The sequence below is a fragment of the Notolabrus celidotus genome, chromosome 15 (assembly GCF_009762535.1).
Source record: "Notolabrus celidotus isolate fNotCel1 chromosome 15, fNotCel1.pri, whole genome shotgun sequence".
NCBI lineage: Eukaryota > Metazoa > Chordata > Actinopteri > Labriformes > Labridae > Notolabrus > Notolabrus celidotus.
Genome location: NC_048286.1, coordinates 18348156 through 18368247, shown reverse-complemented (window position 1 = coordinate 18368247; position 20092 = coordinate 18348156). Strand labels below are relative to the sequence as shown.

Sequence of the window (20092 nt, the reverse complement as noted above, 5' to 3'; positions counted from 1 at the left end):
AGAAGACGCAGTCCGCGCACTACGGCAGAGTGTATATATATTATATGCATTTAAATTTAAACTCAAAGTGAAACAACAATGTAGCCATGACAACAGCTTTATCTTGTATTGAATAAGTGAAGGCAGATAGATTAATAGTAGGGTAAATTGATGTCATCAAAAACAACAACAACCTTTCAAGTCTTGTTTTCTTGATCTTTCAACACAGCACCATATTGTAAATGAGAGCAAGTGGGCAGAATATTTCAATAGCAGCAGCCTTGATGAAATATACAAAGCAGAAATGGTTGATGCTTTTAACTCAACGGGGACAAATGTCTTTGTTCTCACATGATTCAGTCTTCTCTCTCTGACATGTGAAACAATGTGTTTCGATTAGATGGAGCTTTGCTGCACAGGACAGCCTTTTATTACCGAGAGCAAGCTTTTAAATGGAACATTTGAGCTTTTTGAGGTTAGTGAGAATGTACAGCTATTCATCCAGCATTTATAAACCAGGTCTTAATACAACTCAAATTAAACGGTTACCTTTCAAACATGCAAATAGTGAACCGTTATTCACCTTTTGTAAATCTTATAGTTTTCTTTGTGTTTTAAGGCCTGTTGCTGATTTTAAGTGGAGGGGTAGCTGAGAATATTAAAGGGATAGTTCCTGTTATTTTGAACTGGGCTAGTATGGGGTACTTCTCAATAGTGAGTGTATTACTCAACTCAACTCAAACTTTATTTATAGAGCATGTTTGAAACCACCAGGGTTGACCAAAGCGCTGTACAGATCAAAAGCAGCACAAATGACAAACATAACATACAATACAATACTTAAATACAATACTAGAATACGTAAACACATTTCAAATATATAATAAAAGAAGATAGAATAAAATAAATTCAAATTTAATTAAGATTATGCCAGATGTCCACTCAACCTTGATTAAAATTATTAATGTTGAGGTATTACCAACAGTAGATCCTGGTCAGCTTGGCCCGTTTGCTGAGAAACCATGCCTCGCACTTACGTTGACCCAAGCATTTTCTGCACTTTACTTTGCCGTCATGAAGATGCTGTTTTAACAACATGTATTTGTTCCTCCCCCCTGCAGAGCACTAACCGGCTGTCTGGGTCTGCAGGCTTCAAAATGGATGAACAAATACAACCATCACTATTGATAAGTACCTCATACAACCCCATTTGTAAAAAAAACAAACAAAACTGATCTACCTCTTGACATGTACTTTTATTTGACTTTTTGTTTCATCAGTTTCATCACAAACTCCAGGATTCTCAGCAATGAGGATGAGACAAAAACATCTGACATTCTTTGAAAAATACAAATTGACACCAGGCAATATCATGATCCCTAAGGAGGATCACAATAAACTTGACCACAATCATAACCTAGGGTAATTTATATTAGATATTAGTTGATTACAACATTTTAAGGTGAGGCCCTTTTAGGTTTGCTTTAAATAAAGTGCACTGAAATCAAATGTATTATTATTATTAATTTCTTACTGTGCAAGTCATGACACTGTCACTGTACTTTTTAAGGAGGCTAAATCTATTCATTACACTAGCAACTCCCGACATCATGAGAATCACTGACTTATAGCATGATTTTTTGATATAGTGTTTTTTTGTCATTCAATTTAAATTCTATTAATGTTATTGTTTTTTAAGGAAGGGATCTCTGCAGATACTTTGACTTCTATGATAAAAATTGTACGCAGATGAAACTGAAAATATTAAAACCAAGCTAAGCACCTGGAGTCAAGTTGAACTAACTTAGCTGCAGCTCCACTTTCACCTCCCTGATATGCTGTGTCATCGCAGACCGCGGAAGACTCAGATATTTAATTTGAGTCTGCTTCATCGGGCTTTTATTGACCAATTTTAATTATCTTTACTGAAATATTCTGTTCAGCCTTTGCAATGTTGAACAGCATTTTTACCTTGGGAACATAAAACTTCATTCCGAAGTTCAACACATGAAACCTCCAGTTTCTTCAGGCTTATTAACAGTAAATTATCCAAATTTCAATATTGATCAAATATCTATATAAAGCGATGGACAAAATAGATAAAAACAGAAGGAAGGATAAGAGTGACAGAAAAAAATCCCAAACAGTTTTAATTCCTTCAAAGTATTCACACAGGAAGATTTAGCTTGCAGTTGTACAAGCAGTCAAGAGGCTGAAGGGTTGAAAAAACAAGATGCCAGCCTTCATACTCAAGGCATGCCTTGAAATTACCTCTGGCATCCAAAGACAAATCAGGTATTTCAACAAGACTTTGAATTAAACCCCAAATCATGAAATATTCTGTTCTTCTCCCTTCGCCCTGCCAGCTCATTCTCCTCTCTTTCTCTTTTCAAAAGCATTCCTCGGTCAGAGGATGATGGAGCAGGTTTGAAAGCATCAAGGGCTGCATTCCTGCATGTATTTGACTGCATCCTAGACACACCAAAATCTGTACTGCCAGGAGTAACCAATCACCTTCTGAAGAGGTTTGGAACAACAATAAGCATGTGTGTGTGTGTCTTTTTCCAGCTTGACCAGGAGGCCACTGTGATTACATTTTCCATCTTTATGTGGTAAAGTCTGATTATGACATATACTGTATGTATGTCATAATGTGCATGTATAATACGATGCATGTATAATACTGCCATCAAAGCAGCAAACCAGGCTTTTAAGTCATAACCTTTGGGAGCCCACATTATGACATGTGCTCTCTTTCTTCCCTGACAATTTTAAACAGCATCACCTCATTGAGTGCAGTTGTGGTTCAAACTGAAAATGTGGGGAGAGAAAAGGAAAAAGGGAAAGAAAAGTTGGAGGAGACGGAAGGAAAAAGTGACAGTAGTAATCTTTAAAAGACTGCAGACATCCTCCAGAATTTTATTTTAAAATCACCTCCATTCTCTCACAAACTGCACTGACTCTAAGTGCTTTTGTGTAAAGCAAACTTTACTTAATTTGCTTAGAGACAGAAAAAAATCTGTTTGTGTATGTGTTTGTTCAAACTTCAGAGGATAGCCTGAAGATGCCTTTCTCTGTGCATCTCACTGCTTGACTGAGAAACAGAAGCCAAATGAAGAAAATAAGTTTATTTCTCAGGCATTTATAAGAAGGGAAGCTGTGACAGAAGGTACGAGATGGAGAACAAGGGCTTTAGGAGTTGTGACAGCCTAATAACAAAGGTAACTATAGATAGCGGCCCGATGAAGCCATGCAAAGCTGCTAATTCTGGATGAGACATGACATTTTGTTTGTGTGGCTTAATGTTGCCAGTTATAGACAACCAGCTTCAGATGGTTCTTAATTAGTTAAGAGCAGGTGACTGACAGGAACCATTACTTTCCACTCCAGAATACACTCAATCTGTCAGAGCGTGAACTTTGTGCATCATTTACAACAATTCAAAGGACAAATGGATCATGAATAAAAATGGAAACTCATTCTAATGAGTATTTAAAATACACAGCATTACAAAACTGCAAGCCAAGTACTTTTCTGTTGTCATCCATTTCCATGGTCAAAGGAGAAGCCAAGAAAAGCTTTTTATTCAAGGCAGACAGACAGACAGATCTTTTGCCTTGTTGACTTTTAAATTTCAAATTTATATTGGCCTGATTTAATTTAACTCTCAACAGATTTCCCACCACCACATCTCACAAACCATCCAAACTTAATGCACTTTTCCTGTCAAGACACAACAACCAGCTCATGCAAAAACAATACTAAAATAAAAAATGTACAACTACACTCGCCAAGAGAAACTCACTCAATGGCCACATGCACCTCTGCCTGAAACCATACAAGCCTCAAGTATGTTCTCCTGAGGAAACAAAAAGTTTGATATTCTTTCATCTGGTTCTGCATCGATGAGTAAGTAGTGGATACAACTTGGATTTGCTGATGGCTAAAGAAACACCCCAGGTTTGTTTCAAGGGAAACAGTGAGTGTGAAACATGACTTCTTCGTTACTGGAAGTAAAATATTGATAAGTAGAATGTATCATTAAATTGCAAGTTAGCCCTCAATGCTTGACTTAGCATAGTTGCAACTGCAAAATGCAGGATGGCCACAGTTTGTGGTGGCAGGATGGGAGAAAGTGGCTGATGATTTGTTTCTGCAGAAATGCTTCTTGAAAAATACTAAACACATTCTGATCCAAGGAATGCAGGAATTCTCTTCATGTGTCAGGAGTTATGAGCCAAAACAGAATGGCTACCTGGGTGCTTTTCCTGCGACAAAACTTTTGACCAAAAATCCCCTTCAGATTTTAAAGAATCTGTTTGAAAATCCCCTTCAGATTCTAAAGAATCTGTTTGAAATCTGAAAACATAAACTTCTTTCACTTAAAATAAACATGTACTTTTCCAAGGAGGTCTGAGTAATACTTTGAAAACTGTTTGGATACTTAGAACAATAACAGAGATACACACCCCTGCACTACAAGCTTGTACAAGCTGATTCTCTAGCTAAACGAAAGTGACATTTTATTGGCTATGACCTCATGTAACCCTTATGAGTCAATCACAGCTACACACTGTGGCGTTTGGCTGTCACACCCTGCTCCTCTCATGCATCAAGTGAGGCAGATTGTGTGTGTAACGTATGTTTGGGTGAATGAACTTTGGTTGCTGTCAGGCAAATGATGGAGATGTTGCGAAATGTGCGAGTATTTGAGTGACATCAGCAGTTTCCCAGGAGCGTGTTTCAACAGCTACCTGGCTGATAAAGAGTCTGCAGCAGAGATGCGAGGGGTCGAGATTCAGTGGAAAGTTGCTGCTGGGAAGCAGAAGTCTTGCAGACTTCAAACTTGGGTGAAGAGGTTCTTCAAAAGGCAGCAGCCACAAAGTTCAAAGAGCCTCTACGAATAAAGTACCAATCCAGGTCACTCATCATCAAAGTCTATTAATACAGTCATCATCAGCCACATAGTAATCAATGCAGGTCATACATTACCAGCAACTCTAATGCTGAGCATATGAGAAAGAAGAAACACTAGTTGAAAAAGATAGTAGATAGTTTCTAACTTTTTAAAGAATGACGAAACAGAAAAATAAAATAGAAAGCTTCTGATTTTATTCATGGATCTGAAATCTCAAGTCAGTCTGTGCATGTGCTTGTAATAACTTCTTCTAAAGAACACATTTTGGCATAGAGTCAAACATTTGCCGTAGAGATGACCACAATTAATCGATTATCGATTAATTGATTGTTAGGAAATTACTCGAAACACACATTTTTGTTATCAATTTTCCGTCACGTAGAACAAACATCAAGTGGTCTCATATTACACTCATCTATCAGGGAGGTGTTTTAAGTTTAAAGCATGTTTGGATGTGAATCAGCTGTTAAAGGTGTTGCGCACAGCGGAGACGCTCAGCTGGTGGCTGCGGCTGTGCGTCAGGTCTCCACGTGCGCTTTTTAAAAGAGGATCAATACAAAACTGCTGCCAACAACGACACAGACACAAAGGTTGAAAGCTTTGAACAGGATATTTCCCACCTTTGGATACAAAGGCAACAGACAGGTGGGAAATTCTGGTACGCTACGTTTACAGACCAGCAACATCGGATCCGTCTGGGCTTTTCTCCAGCGGGACTGATTATGACCTGGTTGCGCTCCTGGCTGACACCTGACCGAATACACATGATTATTTTTCTCAATAAGAACGAGTAGACAGAAAACTGGACACTGAGTCTGAAGTACTTTTCTGTTAGTATTATGAGCCTTCACATTATAAGACTACGTCCGCGGAGAATATTTTAACGAGCCTGATCGTTGATAATCTGCGTGTCAAACGTGTGCCCGTATTCAATCCCGTCAGTTATTTGCATTTTGTTGCTGTAGAAAATACAATTTAGGGGGAAAACAACATATTTGGCATTGTTTTTGACGTAAGAATAATGTTTTTTTCAATTAATCGATAATTGATCGTTAACATTTCCAAAAATCGATCACGGAAAATACTTAAAATGTACATCCCTAATTTGCAGTGTTAAAATTAGATATTTTCAATATACACAAAAAAATTACTTTCTGTCAGACAGCAATTCAGCTGATAGCTGCTCACTTCCTAGATAAAATCAATTTTGAGTTCACAAGAAGAACTGATGTTACTTTCAAACAATACTGGCATCACTGTCTTGCTAAAACATTTAAAAGGAATTTGAAATCATTTTCATTCTATTTTCATTTCATTCACAGATGGTGCAAATAGATGGACGACATGACAGCTCTCCAAGAGGGAAACCAAAAGACATAGAGCTCCCCCCGTGAATGTCCAAAGACTAAGTCATAAACCTGCCTCCTCCATTTTAACAGATGGGACATGGGTCAAACTTCAAAATCAAGTGATCAAGTGATTTTTTCTTAAACATGTTTTTTGTAATAAAGTTAGTTGCTTTCATGCTAATTTATTTCCAAGTTTTATTTTTTCCGAGAAGTTAAGTTTTAACCCTCCTGTTATGTTTGTTTCTCTGGAACAGCAATAATGTTCCTGGGTCAATTTGACCCGGGGCATATTCAATTATCCAAAAGGATCTCAAAAATTCCCAATACACTTTTTTTTTTAAATCTTATTTTTAACTCCATTTCTAACCATTTAAATAAATATTTAGTCCATTAGTGTTCTTAATTTTTCACAGATCATGGTTCAATGAGAATAACTTCCTCGTTTTTCATTATTATTAATGTTAAAACTTTTTTAAATATACACCGGAAAGCCCTAAATATAAATATAATAGTTTTACATGACAGATTTCTGTTTATTTTATTTTACTTTTTTTTTTTTTTATGAAGTAATTTGGAAAAATTAACAGGATACCTCTTCTGTCACATGCTGCCCATATTTTTATGCTGCATTTAGCTGTTTTGTTATGCATGTATTGCCTAAAATAGACTTTAAAAAGGGTCAATTTGACCCGCAACATAACAGGAGGGTTAGCTATTTGATGCTGTGATTGTCAGCTCTCACAAATGTGGCTCTGTGTGCAACATGTTAGCAGTATAGTGGATCAATAACAAGATCAGTGTGTAGACTCAGTGTGCATGATGCCAGTACTAATCGTGGGGGATATTTTGGTTTCACTTTTGTACTGTGGGAGGAGGTGGAGACAAGTTGGCCATCCTTACTCACAGTCAATGGCTGGAACAGACAAAATTGATTCAATCTGGGACTTTCTGTGCAAATCTCCACCCCTAATTGAGTCAGTTTTTATCAGCCATCATCCATCATCAGTGGAATATTTTACAAAATAATGCAATAAAATAACCAAACCCTACCCTAACTTCAATAACATTCACACAATCAGTGGAACCACAGGAGCCTGAAATCCCTGTGTCAGATAACCTTTGGAACACAGTGTTTTTGCCTGATTTTAACAAATGCACACCATATCACACTGAAAAAGAGGATGTTATTCGGCAATGTACCAGGGAATGAGGTCACATTTGTTCTCTCCATTTGACATGAACCTCTGTGTTCATGGTGCCGAAACTCATGAAGACATTGAACATGTCCTAATGAGGAAAACAAAACTCTTATCTGAATTTTCAGAAACTTAGCATCTAATCATAACATCAAAACATGTTTGGCTTAAAGAGAAGTCTGAAATCAAGAAGTTTTGTTGGGAAGCTTACAGCAAATAGTGGGCAGTGAGTCTCTTTGCTGTATGGTTGCCACAGCAGCAGCAGCAGCAAAGAGCAGCCCAGCTCCTGTGAAGGCCAGCTCCATCATCTCCTTCAAGTGGAAAGAATCTGTCCCCTCCCTCTGACGGACTGCCAGCTCAGCCTGCGCGCTCTCTTTATCCCTGGACTCCACTTCCTTTTTAAAGCTCAAACCCTGTCTGACTCCTACAGGCACGGCTAAAACATAAAAGAGACGTGTACCGTAAAGGCATACTGAAGTCACAAGGCTGTGGTATATACCTTGTTATGAGTTAAGGTTTATTTTCAAGTCTCTTCAAGAAAAAACTTTTCTCCCTAACATGAATACACAGGAAGTCCCTGCAGCAGCTGATAGATCCACAGATCGACTGAAACAACGAATGCTTGCTGTGTGCGTGCGTGCGTGCGTGCGTGCGTGCGTGCGTGCGTGCGTGCGTGCGTGCGTGCGTCTTAAAAACAAGTCAGTGTTTTCTGATTGGGAACCTGGCAGGGAGGGAATCTTGCCAAATAAAACAGCACAGCAGCAGTCAACCTCATCAATCAGACACACGACTGCTCTCTCTCACTCTCTCTGTCTGCTGGATCTTTTCTTTAGTCCTTTTACGTCCCTATACACATCACATTTGACCATTTTTAATGATGCTGTCTGTGTTTGTATATGTGCACCGAAGGAAAGCAAAGATCATAAACCGTGATAGTGACTACCCGGTTGTTTTTCTCCTCTCTGCACAGTGTGTTGCCACTGACTTATGAAATTACCGAAGTGAAAATTGACAAAGTGACAAATGATCTGGCCTGCTCCTCACATGGAAACAGATAGACCATTGTAAAAGGGATCCACACCCAAAAACAGCTGGACTGGTGGCTGGGGATCAAAATTCCACTTTGAAACGTTTATTGTCCACATTAGCAATATTTACAGGCAGAGAGAAAGAGTGCGAGGAAAAGGAGAGTCAGAGAAGACACACAAGGGAGGACTTTAACTTGGCCTACACATTTAATCCTAACCCCTTAAAAGAGGTTAACTGATAAGGGCTATTCCTGAGCGCGTTCATTCGTTATTTTCAGCTCTAAAATATTCTACATGGAGATGTTTTGGCGTGAATGTACAACTGTGTGAGTGTCACTCCTGTCTGCAACCACTGTGTGTGATTTAGAAATGTGCTGTGTGTGTGCGTGTGCACACACACAGCACAGGTCTCTATGCATAACAACGCACGCACACACTCACTTTGTATGCTGCTGTGAGTGCTTTAAGAGAGGAAAGCCATGAGTAAATGAGAGGTCAGAGTTTGTGATATATCAGCAGCAGTTCCCCAATCCTCTTAGTGCTACAGCGTTCTGGGTCTGACTACTCTACTGGTAGGTAAAATATATATATATATACACGTCTTAACCCAGCTAATCCCGGAAATGGAGGTTATTCAAATTTTTGAAAAAGCTCAGATTAGGGACTCACTGAAATATCTGTGATACCTTTTAAATCAAAACAGAGGCTATGAATACTTTTTACCAATCAGTCTACTTGTTTTTTCTAAATAATGTTCTCTGAGAACAATAAACAACACCTCATAAACTCCAGCCTTACCCCCAAAGAGATCATTAACAGACTAACTTAAAGAAAAAATGTGTCACTGTGAAACTTACAGTAGTTTCACAAGGGTGAAGAGGTGTCTACTTAATTATATCTACTCTGTGGAAAAAAACATTTCAGCAGATGCATTATTCAACTGCATATTCTTCCTCTTTAGCTTTCCCTTGTCCTGTCGCGATGACGCGCATATTCCGTGCTGGCGGGCCCATATTCCGGAATGGCTGCCTGAAGCAAGCGATGGACTCAAGCCGAGACTATTCGTTTAATAGTAGCCTTAGAACAGTGGTGTCCAAACTTTTTTCAAAGAGGGCCACATTTGATGTTGTCAGAATACCTCAGGGCCAGTGGCTCCTACTGGGACTAAGTAATCATAAAAGTTACATATGAAAGTTATATATTAAATAACAATTATTTTACATTTTTTTCTCAATAAAACAGTAACTAGGTAGTCCTCAGTTCCCCACAAGCCATGTAAACAATAGAAAACTTTATCTTCTTCTGGAGGAAAAGGCTTTTCATTAGCGTCGGGCAATGTGAGAAAAATATTGTATCATTATTTTTCTATGGCAGGACCACGATCTGGATTTCATCACACTTCTTTTTCATGTTGTTTTTAAGACTTTTCTGACCAGAGGACAACATTTTTAGAACTAAATAATTATTTTCCTGGATTCTGAACATTTTTTATGCACCAAATTTAACCTTTTCTGCACAATTTTGTAATTTTGATCTTGTCTTGTGTCCTCTTTTGTGTCTTCTGAACTTTTAGTGTTCATTAAGAACCTTTTCACATCATGATAAAAACATTAATTTGAAAACCTGCCAACTTTAAGAGTTCTTGTGTTTCTTCTTTATTGCCATCTTGCAGAATTCCCAAAGCTTTGGCTTTATACGAGTAGTCCATATGACGCTTTTTGAGATGTTTCTGGATGTACTTTAGTTTTGTTTGTGCACTTGAAAGAAACTGCAAATGTACAGATGATTCAGAATGGGATTCATTTCTGTGCTATAAATGACACAATTTAAGATGGAAGCTTGGGGCCATAAATAAATGGACCTTGGGCCGTGATTGGCCCCCGGGCCGTACTTTGGACATGCCTGCCTTAGAAGAAATTGAGATCATGAAAAGAGTTGATGGACCGAATCATAAAAATGTGGACCTTTTTAAAGCTGTAGCGTCCAAGTTAATCCAGGGACTTGTCACTTGTGTGGTCTTCCATGTTGTAACCGAAAATAAAAGAAGCAGGAACTGGAGTCTGTTTTCATCCGGTAGACATAAATACGTCACGCGCACCCCTGTCCAATCAGAACCCTTCCCAACCCCCAGACCTTAAGCAGAATTGAATAAAGACGATTAACTGTGTTACCCATGTAAACCTCAATTTGGAATTACTATTTCCAAGTAAACACGAAGGAGAATAGTTTAATTCAGAATTATTTAATTCAGAATAATTAATTCCAAATTAAAAAACCTCATGTAACCATGGCCACTGAGGTGCTGCACATGGGTAACCTGCACTGAGAATGGCTGTGTCTAATCAACCCACATATTGCTGAAACTCTTGCAAGCTTAAAACTGTTGTCCCCTCCAGGTGGAACACCTGACTAGACAAAGGAGGGTCCTACCTTATGTAGCAATCTCAGGGTCTATTACAGTTTGATGCCTTTAAGCATACTATTTTCAACTTTAAAAGTAAGAAGATTCTTTTGCAGTTCACTTTGCCACAAATTGCTTCACTTCACTCACTTGTCCACACAGGATCAACACAGTGACTTTTGCTCTATCATCCTCTCAGATGGACTTGTTGTAGTTCGTCGTAGTGTGAGGATCCATCAATAATCTGAGACGTACTAGTCATACAGCTCAAGGTCATGTTGCTAGCTGATTATAGATTTCATGTGCGCAATCACTGAGGCAAGTCATGGCCCAACCGATGAGTCTGCACGAACAAATGTAAACTGCAAGGATCAACAGTGCGTCATGTCTGTGAACTACTCCCTCCTGATTAAACAGCAATTAACTTTACTGCCTAAAAGACACCGAGGGTGTCCAATAAAGTTTGTAATTTGGAGGGAGATCCAGATGGCTTGCCAAGATCAATCTGAAAAGAAACTTGTTTTGTGAACTGACTGGCCCACCTGGAAGAATCTTATGTAATGGACCTGTCTGAAAACATCTGTCGAGGCCTCTGTAGCATAGATAAAGACAGCCAGGGACGGGTGTGTGCTCAGAGAGTTTGCAGAAATTCAAGTGATAACGTTATGATGTTTGTTTCTCTTATGACTCAGAGTGAGGCTTTGTAATCAATGTCATTTGATGTTTTTAGTGGGTAACATCTAAATAAATAGCTAAACATCAAGCAAGGACACACAAGACAACTTTGCTTCACTTAACTTACCTTACTTAGAAAACAAAATGCACAAGCTGACTTTACTAAAACCTGAACAGGTACCATATGACTGCTTAATGTTGCACTGAAATTTTCTTTCACACTTCAAAAAATAGCTGTAAGTAAATGAACAGACCAGTGAGGAGGAAGACATTTTTGGGTCGCCGTAATGAAATTAGGGAGCCTGCTGTTAAGCCTATCATGAGCCTTTTCAGTGTTAAATTGTTTTAGCTAAATATAGCTGTTGGCAGAGAATCTAATTCTGAGCATAATCACTTTGATTTACATAAATCACATTGGAACCAGGGATACATGCAGTCAGAAGCTAGTGTAAAAAGCTAGAGGTAGGAATGTTTATATTCTAATTTGAAATTTTTAGTCTGATGTTTTTATTTTACGGACACTGCAATTATACCAAGTCGTGCATGTAACTGTGAGTGCACATCTGTGTGGGCGTTCAACTGTCCAGGATTTACCTCAGAAAGCCTTCCACACTATGCAGTTTAACTCTCTGTGATCCTTTGCTCTTATCTGGAATGAACACAAAGCTCAGCCCAGCTCCGTCACCCGGTCCAGATTCAAGGTGCGCTTTTCAACCTTGTAAATGTCAACAGGACACCTGCGAAAACTCTGCAAAGTTACCATGACAACAAGGCACTTGACAGCGACCATGCACAATGGGATGTTGTGGTCTGACAGAAATGATCTTGAGCTGTCAGAGGCAGACAGGTTGGACAGTCTGGCTGGGAGATTTATGTTTAGATACATGAAACAGAAAAGAGATGGTGGATAAATGGATGAGTGAGGATGGCGGTGTGAGGCTGTGTGCAGATCATGATGAATAATTGTCATGTTGTCAAGTGTCAAGAGTAAAGAGGATTGCATGAACCAAGGAAAAGAGAGACAAAGCATGTTAATGACACGTTTTAAGGTATATTAGAGAGGAACCAAAAGAGTAAAATCAGGTGAATTTAATAGATACAAAGTGAGAGGTGTGTGGTGCACTATCTGCAGGCATAATCTTCAGTGTAACAAAAGGCACAGGCAGGCAGAGGGGAACTGAATCCTGGTCCGTTTGTCTCCTCAAATGGCCTCTAGGGACTGTGTGAAATGGCCCTTTTCTTCTTGGTCCTTTTCAGCTCTAAACCCCATCTACATGACAAACAATGTCACTTTGAAGCTGCTTGTGTCATCTCAGCCTATCTGTCACTCATTCCTGACCTTTTGCTCCCGCCTCTCATCTTTCTCTTTTTTCTCTTACCACAGTAATTCACTTTTTTTTTTCTATCTCTCTCCCTTTCACCCTCAATCCTTTTCATTTATCTTTGATATCTGCCTCTGTGCTCATAACAAGTCTTTGTTTCTCAGAAAAGCGGCAAGGACATCTCAGTAGTTTGTGCATGTGTTATATTGTTTGAGGCATACTAATTACAGAAGAGCCACATCATTTAAGACCTAAGGGTTGTTGGTTACATAAAACTTCAGTTCAATGTTTGATCCACTTCAGAGTGTCATTCTTAAGACGGTTCTTAAACTGTAAGCAGAAAACAGCTCACACTACTTAATGCTGAAGTTTGAATGACTTCTGCTGTTTAATTAAAATAACTTGTTTGTTGTAATCTGTATTTAACAAGGCAAGAACAAAACAATCAGTAAGGTAAACAATCAAGCCATTCAGTGACATCATCTCTCCATGCCAACACATGTAGATATATTTGAGTAAGTTGCTTATAATGGTGTCTCAGATAATGTGTGTGACATTTGAATGATTGAAATCTTAATTTAGAAGAATCCAAATCCCCTTTTTTTTTTTTTACGTTGGTACAGAGAGCTGCAGGCATTTATCATCTTTATCTCTATGAAAGAATTCCTCAGATTGAACAAAGGTTGTCTACCTGGTTGAAGCGCTCCAACCTCTCCTTGACCTCGGCTAGTGAAGGGTTGGGGGTGCGAACTTTGACCTCTGGGTTTTGCCTCTGGGCGTGCAGACCGTTCCCAACAACTCTGCCTGTATAGCTGTGAGGAAAAGAAACAGAGTGTAAGACATACAGAGAAAAAGCTGAGGTATATTATGTTGTTCTGTTGTTCATAATAGAAGTTATGCATTTGTTTTGTTATTATGGGATCTTTTATCGTGGGAGTCTTTTATTGTGAAAGTCACAATATGTAATTATACATCAACAAGGATCACAGTGCTTAAAAAACAAGATGCAATTTTGCCAAACAGACAGAAAAAAACATCACGTAGTCCATCACTGTCTGTGATTACAAGTCTGCCAACTGCACTTCTTCAGCATAAACCAAAAACCCATTAGAGCCTCATTAGTCAAAGACAAAACCCAAAGCTTGTACAAAAAGCCTCCATCATGCAAAATGTTTTGCATCAGCGCTGAAACAATTAATCAAATGTTTTCGGAAATCATTGAATGCTGTTTTAATGTTCTTCTCTGATTAAAAATATAATAAATGGAAACATGACTGAGCACAGTCCTGTAAAAAATTAAATTGAGAGACATGGTGAGCTGGACCCTTTAATCCCTGACTTCCTCTGTTGGTCTGCAGCTCGTTGAGGATTATAGCTGTTGATTTTATCAGAGCTGTTTCTGAGCTGATGTCAGGGAGGCTAACGTTTCTACCAGCTGCCTGATGTGGAGGGGAAGTGTTTTTATTTGAGATAAATTTGGAAAAAAAAATGAAACGCCAAGTTATCATGGTACATCAAACCACTGTTAAGGCTCTGGAATGAATTGATTTGACATTTCCAGTGTGAATGGTAAAAATGTCAGAACCGTGGAATGGATTACAAGCTTGCACTGCAGGGTTTTGTTAGAACCAAAGTTATACAAATTCAGAACAGGGCAAACACACATACACGCATACAAACAACCATTTGGGCTTTTAGTAGTTTCTTTACACCACTTATTAATGTTGCCCCTGTGTTTGTTATTTCTTTTTTATTATCCAGCTGTGCAAAATACTTGATTCTGATAGGTCAAAACCCCATAACAAGGTAATTCTCAACAGCAACAGTGATGCTGAGGACTATCTGATTGCACCTGTCATATCTAATCAGTCTGCAAAAAAGAGCCCTCTGCTTTCACCTCTGCTTGTAAAGGCTGTGGCAAAACGTTGATGTACATAAGCATCCTAAATTAATTAACATGAAAAAAACATTAGTTTCTATCTCAGGCTGGTTGTAAAAGTCGGGAAATCATGACAGTTACCAGGCACAGATGTGAGAGCAGTCTGAGGAGCTACTGATCCGAAACAATCTCTGATAGGGAAATGGAGCAAGAGACTGTCCTGCAATCCAGGCAATGGCAGCAGTGCCGGTGAGTAGTCAGATTAATGCAATTTATAACAAACAAGCAACCATAACCATCCGAATCAGAGGGACTATTTTTTGCACTGTATAAATAAATCATTTTTTTAACCCTCCTGTTATGTTTGTTTCTTAGGGACAGCAATAATGTTCCTGGGTCAATTTAACCCGGGGCATAATCTCATTATTACCTCCATTACTAACAATTTAAATCAGGATTTAGTGCAACAGTGTTCTTTAATTCTCACAGATCATGGTTCAATGAGGATAACTCACTCGTTTCTTATGAAAATTCATGTTAAAACTTTTTTTTAATGTACATTGGAAATATAATTACAACAGTTTTACATGGAGATTTTTTTTTTAATTTAATTTTGCATTTTATTTATTTATTTATTTTTATTAAGTGATGTTGATAAATTATTCTATAAGTTGATTGCACTAATTAAGCCAAGCAGAAGAAGTTTCATACCAAAAAAATACTTAACATTTTTCTTAAGATTTTTGAACTTTAAAATGGGTCAAATTGACCCGCAGCATAACAGAAGGGTTAGTAAAATCATCTTGGAATCAATATTTTGTGTCAACTTGTTTGCATCTTTAGTTTGTTTTATGGTAAGAAGGGGTTATTGTATAGTTTTTGGGTGGTTATACCAATTTAGAATACATGCAGGATGAGACAAGTTCTGCTCACCCTTTCTAATCTAATCACCCTGGCAGGATAGTCATTGTTAAAACCTCCTGTTCACTCTACATTATGCCTTACATATTTGTCACACTGTTAAAGGATATTGTAAAACACCACTTTTAATAACTCCAACTCCTCAAATAAAATAAGAACAAAACTGGAAAAAGCCTCATACTCACTTCTACACATTTATGAATCTTGTGTGTGCACAGTGACAACTTGTACTAGTTAGAATTGTGACTATTCAGTAAAAACATCCAAAGAACTACTTACTATGGATTTCAGGGAACTAATACGGCAGCAGCCTGTCAGAGAGAAGTGCTGAGACACTATAACCTTTAGAAGTTCATCAATGCCTTACAGAGAAAATGCACTTCAAAGTCCATTAATATTACAGAGAGGCTGTTGGTGTTAAAACTTACTCACCTTCCCTTGACTCAGGCTTTTTCACACTGAAACTGCTGCAGACATCTAAAGAACAAACACATTCACTCAGCCCTCTCCTCCACCAGACTTCCTGCTTTAGGCTCACGCAAAAAATAGTGAGGCTCCCCACCAGTCCCTGAAGTTCAACACAAAGACGCACATACAATTCCCCCCCCCCAAGCCATTACACTGCAATCCAAATTAATTTGAGAATAATATGTTGATGCTAATCTTTCAGCATGGAGGGGGAGAGGAATGATATGTACTGGCTTCAAATCAATGGAGGCTTCCACAGACAGTACAAGGCTAATAAAGTGATTATGGATTGTGTAAGTGGATGTGTTTGTATTGTGGTGCATGCACACACATGCACATGCTGGAGTGAATATGAGTTAAGGCAGCCATAAAAGTGCTGAATGTGAAAATGGGAGGCGTGTGATCTAGAGCGATGTCTTGATAAGGTCTGTGCTCCTTTGGCTTGCTGAAACAGCGCTTTACACAGCAGGCCCATAAAAATGCTAAATTTTTCCTGCTTAACCCTCCGTCGCTACACATTACCCTACATCCTCTTTGTGTTTATCTCCTCTCCCTCCTTGTTTCTCTTCATTGTCACTGCAAAGTCGATCACCCGGAGCCTCACACACAACCACTGTCTGCTTCGACAACAACTGAAGCTCTTAATTGCCTGCAGCTCTGAATCTTCTCATGTCAAGATGAAAACAATTGATAGCCTCTGGACTTTCAACTTCCCGCCTCTGACACAAATGATAAATTGAAGAATCAAACGACTCCCAGAGCAGTGGTTATAAGTGGGGGCCTGTGTGCTCAGGAGCGTATGCGTGTCTGTCGGCAGGCTTGGCTTGGGCTAACTGTGTTGGCGCGGAAATGAGCTCATCAGATGGGATGCTAATGAAAGGGAAGTGTCAGGGTGCGTTTGGCAGTGTGCAACAGGTCTGGGACTTTTCGTTGCAGGGCTATGTTTGATTAAATGCAGCGGAGACGGGACAACTGACACAGCAGGACGTCCCAGAGCTGATTACATGAGAGGCACACAATTAATGCTGCAGACATATGGGCGGTTTTGGAGCAGATATTAGACGTTTTGGAAAGATTCAAGCCAATTGCAATAAAGCACAGTTTCCAAATCCTTCTCAGGTCACAGAAAATTCAAGAAGTTTTAAGACTGTGAAATTTCTACAGTTGAGAAGGTTGTATTGTATGGCAAATACACGAATAACAGCTTTCTGCAATTAACGGTCTCCTCTGGTGGTCACAAACATTGAGCTCACACAAATATTCAAAATGACCACCTACACACCAAATACTTTTGACTCATGGCTCTCTGACTCCTTTCTATAGAACTGACTCACTCCCCTGTGAATGCTCAATTGATGCACTCTCCTAAAGGCAGCCTTGTCCGTTCTTGTCTTCCCCCCCTGCTGCCTGGAGCAACAGCTAGCAGTGACCTCCACTCCCCACTGCTGACCCCAAACTGAACTGTCTTGATCTTTCGAAGGCCTGCAGGAATGCTTGTGGGCTGCATGGCAGAAAAGAAAAAAATGAAATATTCATCCTTCAAGGTGTACAGGGAGATAACTGAAGATAAAAAAAAAATCTGCATTTTGAGTGTATTTATGTGCATGAATAGCTTTGTGTATATGCTGTAAACAAAGCTAGACTATATCATGAATACCAACACTTCAAGGGTGGGTAAACATTTGATAGAGGGTGTATAGAGAACGTCTTCTGAAGAAAGAGCACAGGAGCATACAGATGATTGGCCCCAGGTAAAACAGATTATCATTTTATGTGGGTTCTCGACCAATCACCAAGGTCGGGCTGGAAGTATTAATGAGACCACAACATCTCACAAGGGATTCAATTAGCTTGGTTCTATTTTCACTTTCTCCTTCTTTTCCATCATGTTGTCACAAAAAAACATCATAGCAAAAAATGTAAGCTTGACAGAATATTTATCATACGAATGTAAATGTAAGTGTACCTTTATTTTAAATGTTCACAGGCCTAAGTGATTTCAAGCTTACAGGATGACCAAGAGACAAAATGAAATAAACGTACAGCAGATAGGCCTGTTGGATTGTAATTCATCTCATTGTCTAATTACATTCATACCACATGCTGTCTGCAGAGATCTTTGCCAGGATCCCTTTGGATAATGAGATAATCTCGAGTATCTGCCAAGGAGAGAAATGGCTGGACTTCATCTCCGACATGATTAAAGGCAGTTTTGTTCATATTTTTGACATGCCTCAGCAGTCACATCATGCTTAGAGCGCACAGATGTTACACACAATGAGCAGCTTAGGGCTTTTTGCATTTTGCACCAGGAATTGAACTGTGTGCTCTGTTGATCTGGATATTTTGCTTCACTGATTAGGATCAATAACCATCTCTTACTAGCTCTAAGCAGGACATTTCTAAAAGCAGTTCATTAATTCAGTGATCTTGTGCTGAGTATTTACAGGAAAACATGAGAGCATAGCAGAGTGAAACGTCTGAAATAAAGGCTGGACTATAGCCAGTGTTCCCCACACATAGATATCTGAGTGGGTTGGTTAAAGGTGACATATCACGCTTTTTTCATCAATATATATTGGTCTAAGAGGTCCCCAAACATGTCTTTAAAGTTTATGCTCAAAAAAACACTTTGAAATCAGATTTTGGCATGCCTGAAATGCCCTCTTCTTCAGTCCTCCTCAGAACACTCTGTTTTCCCTCTGACCACGCCCCCTCAGGAAGTGGATGTGCCTCGGCTGTCCAGCACGTTGATCTAATGTTTACATGATGGCTGAATATACACGGCTGCTCACAGATAGCGTTACTTCAACCCTCTGAATCTGATCCAGAATCTGATCCTGACGGAGAGGCGCCTGTAGCAGGACCTTTCTGAAGGATTGGTCACAGATTTAGTGTTTCTTGTTGTTTTATTTATCAGTATATCGACGTGTGTCTTGGTACACAGCTACGAACATGTAGCTATGTGGCTATGCTAACTAGCGCTAGCACTTATCCATGATAAATAAAAATCATCCACTAGATCTTCAAATCTGCAGGCCTGTGGAGTAAAACCGACCTCTGCCAGAAAGGCAGCAGTACCTTTCTGAAGGATTGGTCACAGATTTAGTGTTTCTTGTTGTTTTATTTGTCAGTATGTCGACGTGTGTCTTGGTACACAGCTACAGCTACAGTTATGAACATGTAGCTATGTTGCTATGCTAATTAGCGCTAGCACTTATCCATGACAAATAAAAATCATCCACTAGATCTTCAAATCTGCAGACGTGGGGAGTAAAACCGACCTCTGCCAGAAAGGCAGCGGGACCTTTTCTGAAGGATTGGTCACAGATTCTGTGTTTCTTGTTGTTTTATTTGTCAGTATGTCGACGTGTGTCTTGGTACACAGCTACAGCTACGACTTGTAGCTATGCTAACTAGCGCTAGCACTTATCCATGATAAATAAAAGTCATCCACTAGATCTTCAAATCTGCAGACGTGGGGAGTAAAACCGACCTATGTGTTTATTAAGACAGCCTACAACTAGCATGCCTCCCTCCTAAGCTCCTTGTTACCACACATTTGTGCAGGTAATGAAAAACGGGGGAGGGATTCAGTATTATTTTATACAGTCTATGGGCTGAACAAGCTCCGAGCTCTGACTCCGTGACAGACCGGATATTGTTGTTACGTAACAAAAACACGGAAGTCTGAAACGGCTCGTTTCACACACATTTACAGAAAGGTGTAGAAATCAAAACAGGGGCAGAATGGATTTTTTTCATTCTTGGGGGGTTTGTAGACATGCCAGGGACACATATTTCAGGTAGAGAACCATTAAAAAGTCCATTTTGCATGATATTTCACCTTTAAGTGTATTGTCAAACATTTTTATATATTTGTATTTTGAACTATTTAAGATCCCCATCTGTGATCCCTGTCCCTCTTGTCTAACCTGCAAAGCCACATGCTCAAC

The 20092-nt window shown here is 39.1% G+C and overlaps 1 protein-coding gene across 8 annotated transcripts in view; it reads right to left on the bottom strand.

Moving 5' to 3' along the window:
- Positions 1 to 20092, bottom strand: part of gpc5c (glypican 5c) — a 126155-nt gene that overhangs the window by 31276 nt on the left and 74787 nt on the right. For 6 of the 8 annotated variants that reach the window (XM_034702813.1, XM_034702815.1, XM_034702817.1 and 3 more), the window contains one exon: positions 13560 to 13680. In XM_034702813.1, coding sequence (XP_034558704.1) covers positions 13560 to 13680 — 121 coding nt within the window. Of the gene's footprint in view, positions 1 to 12620; positions 12817 to 12988; positions 13199 to 13559; positions 13681 to 20092 lie in introns of those variants that run through there. The other 2 variants (XM_034702820.1, XM_034702821.1) reach the window with 2 other exon arrangements.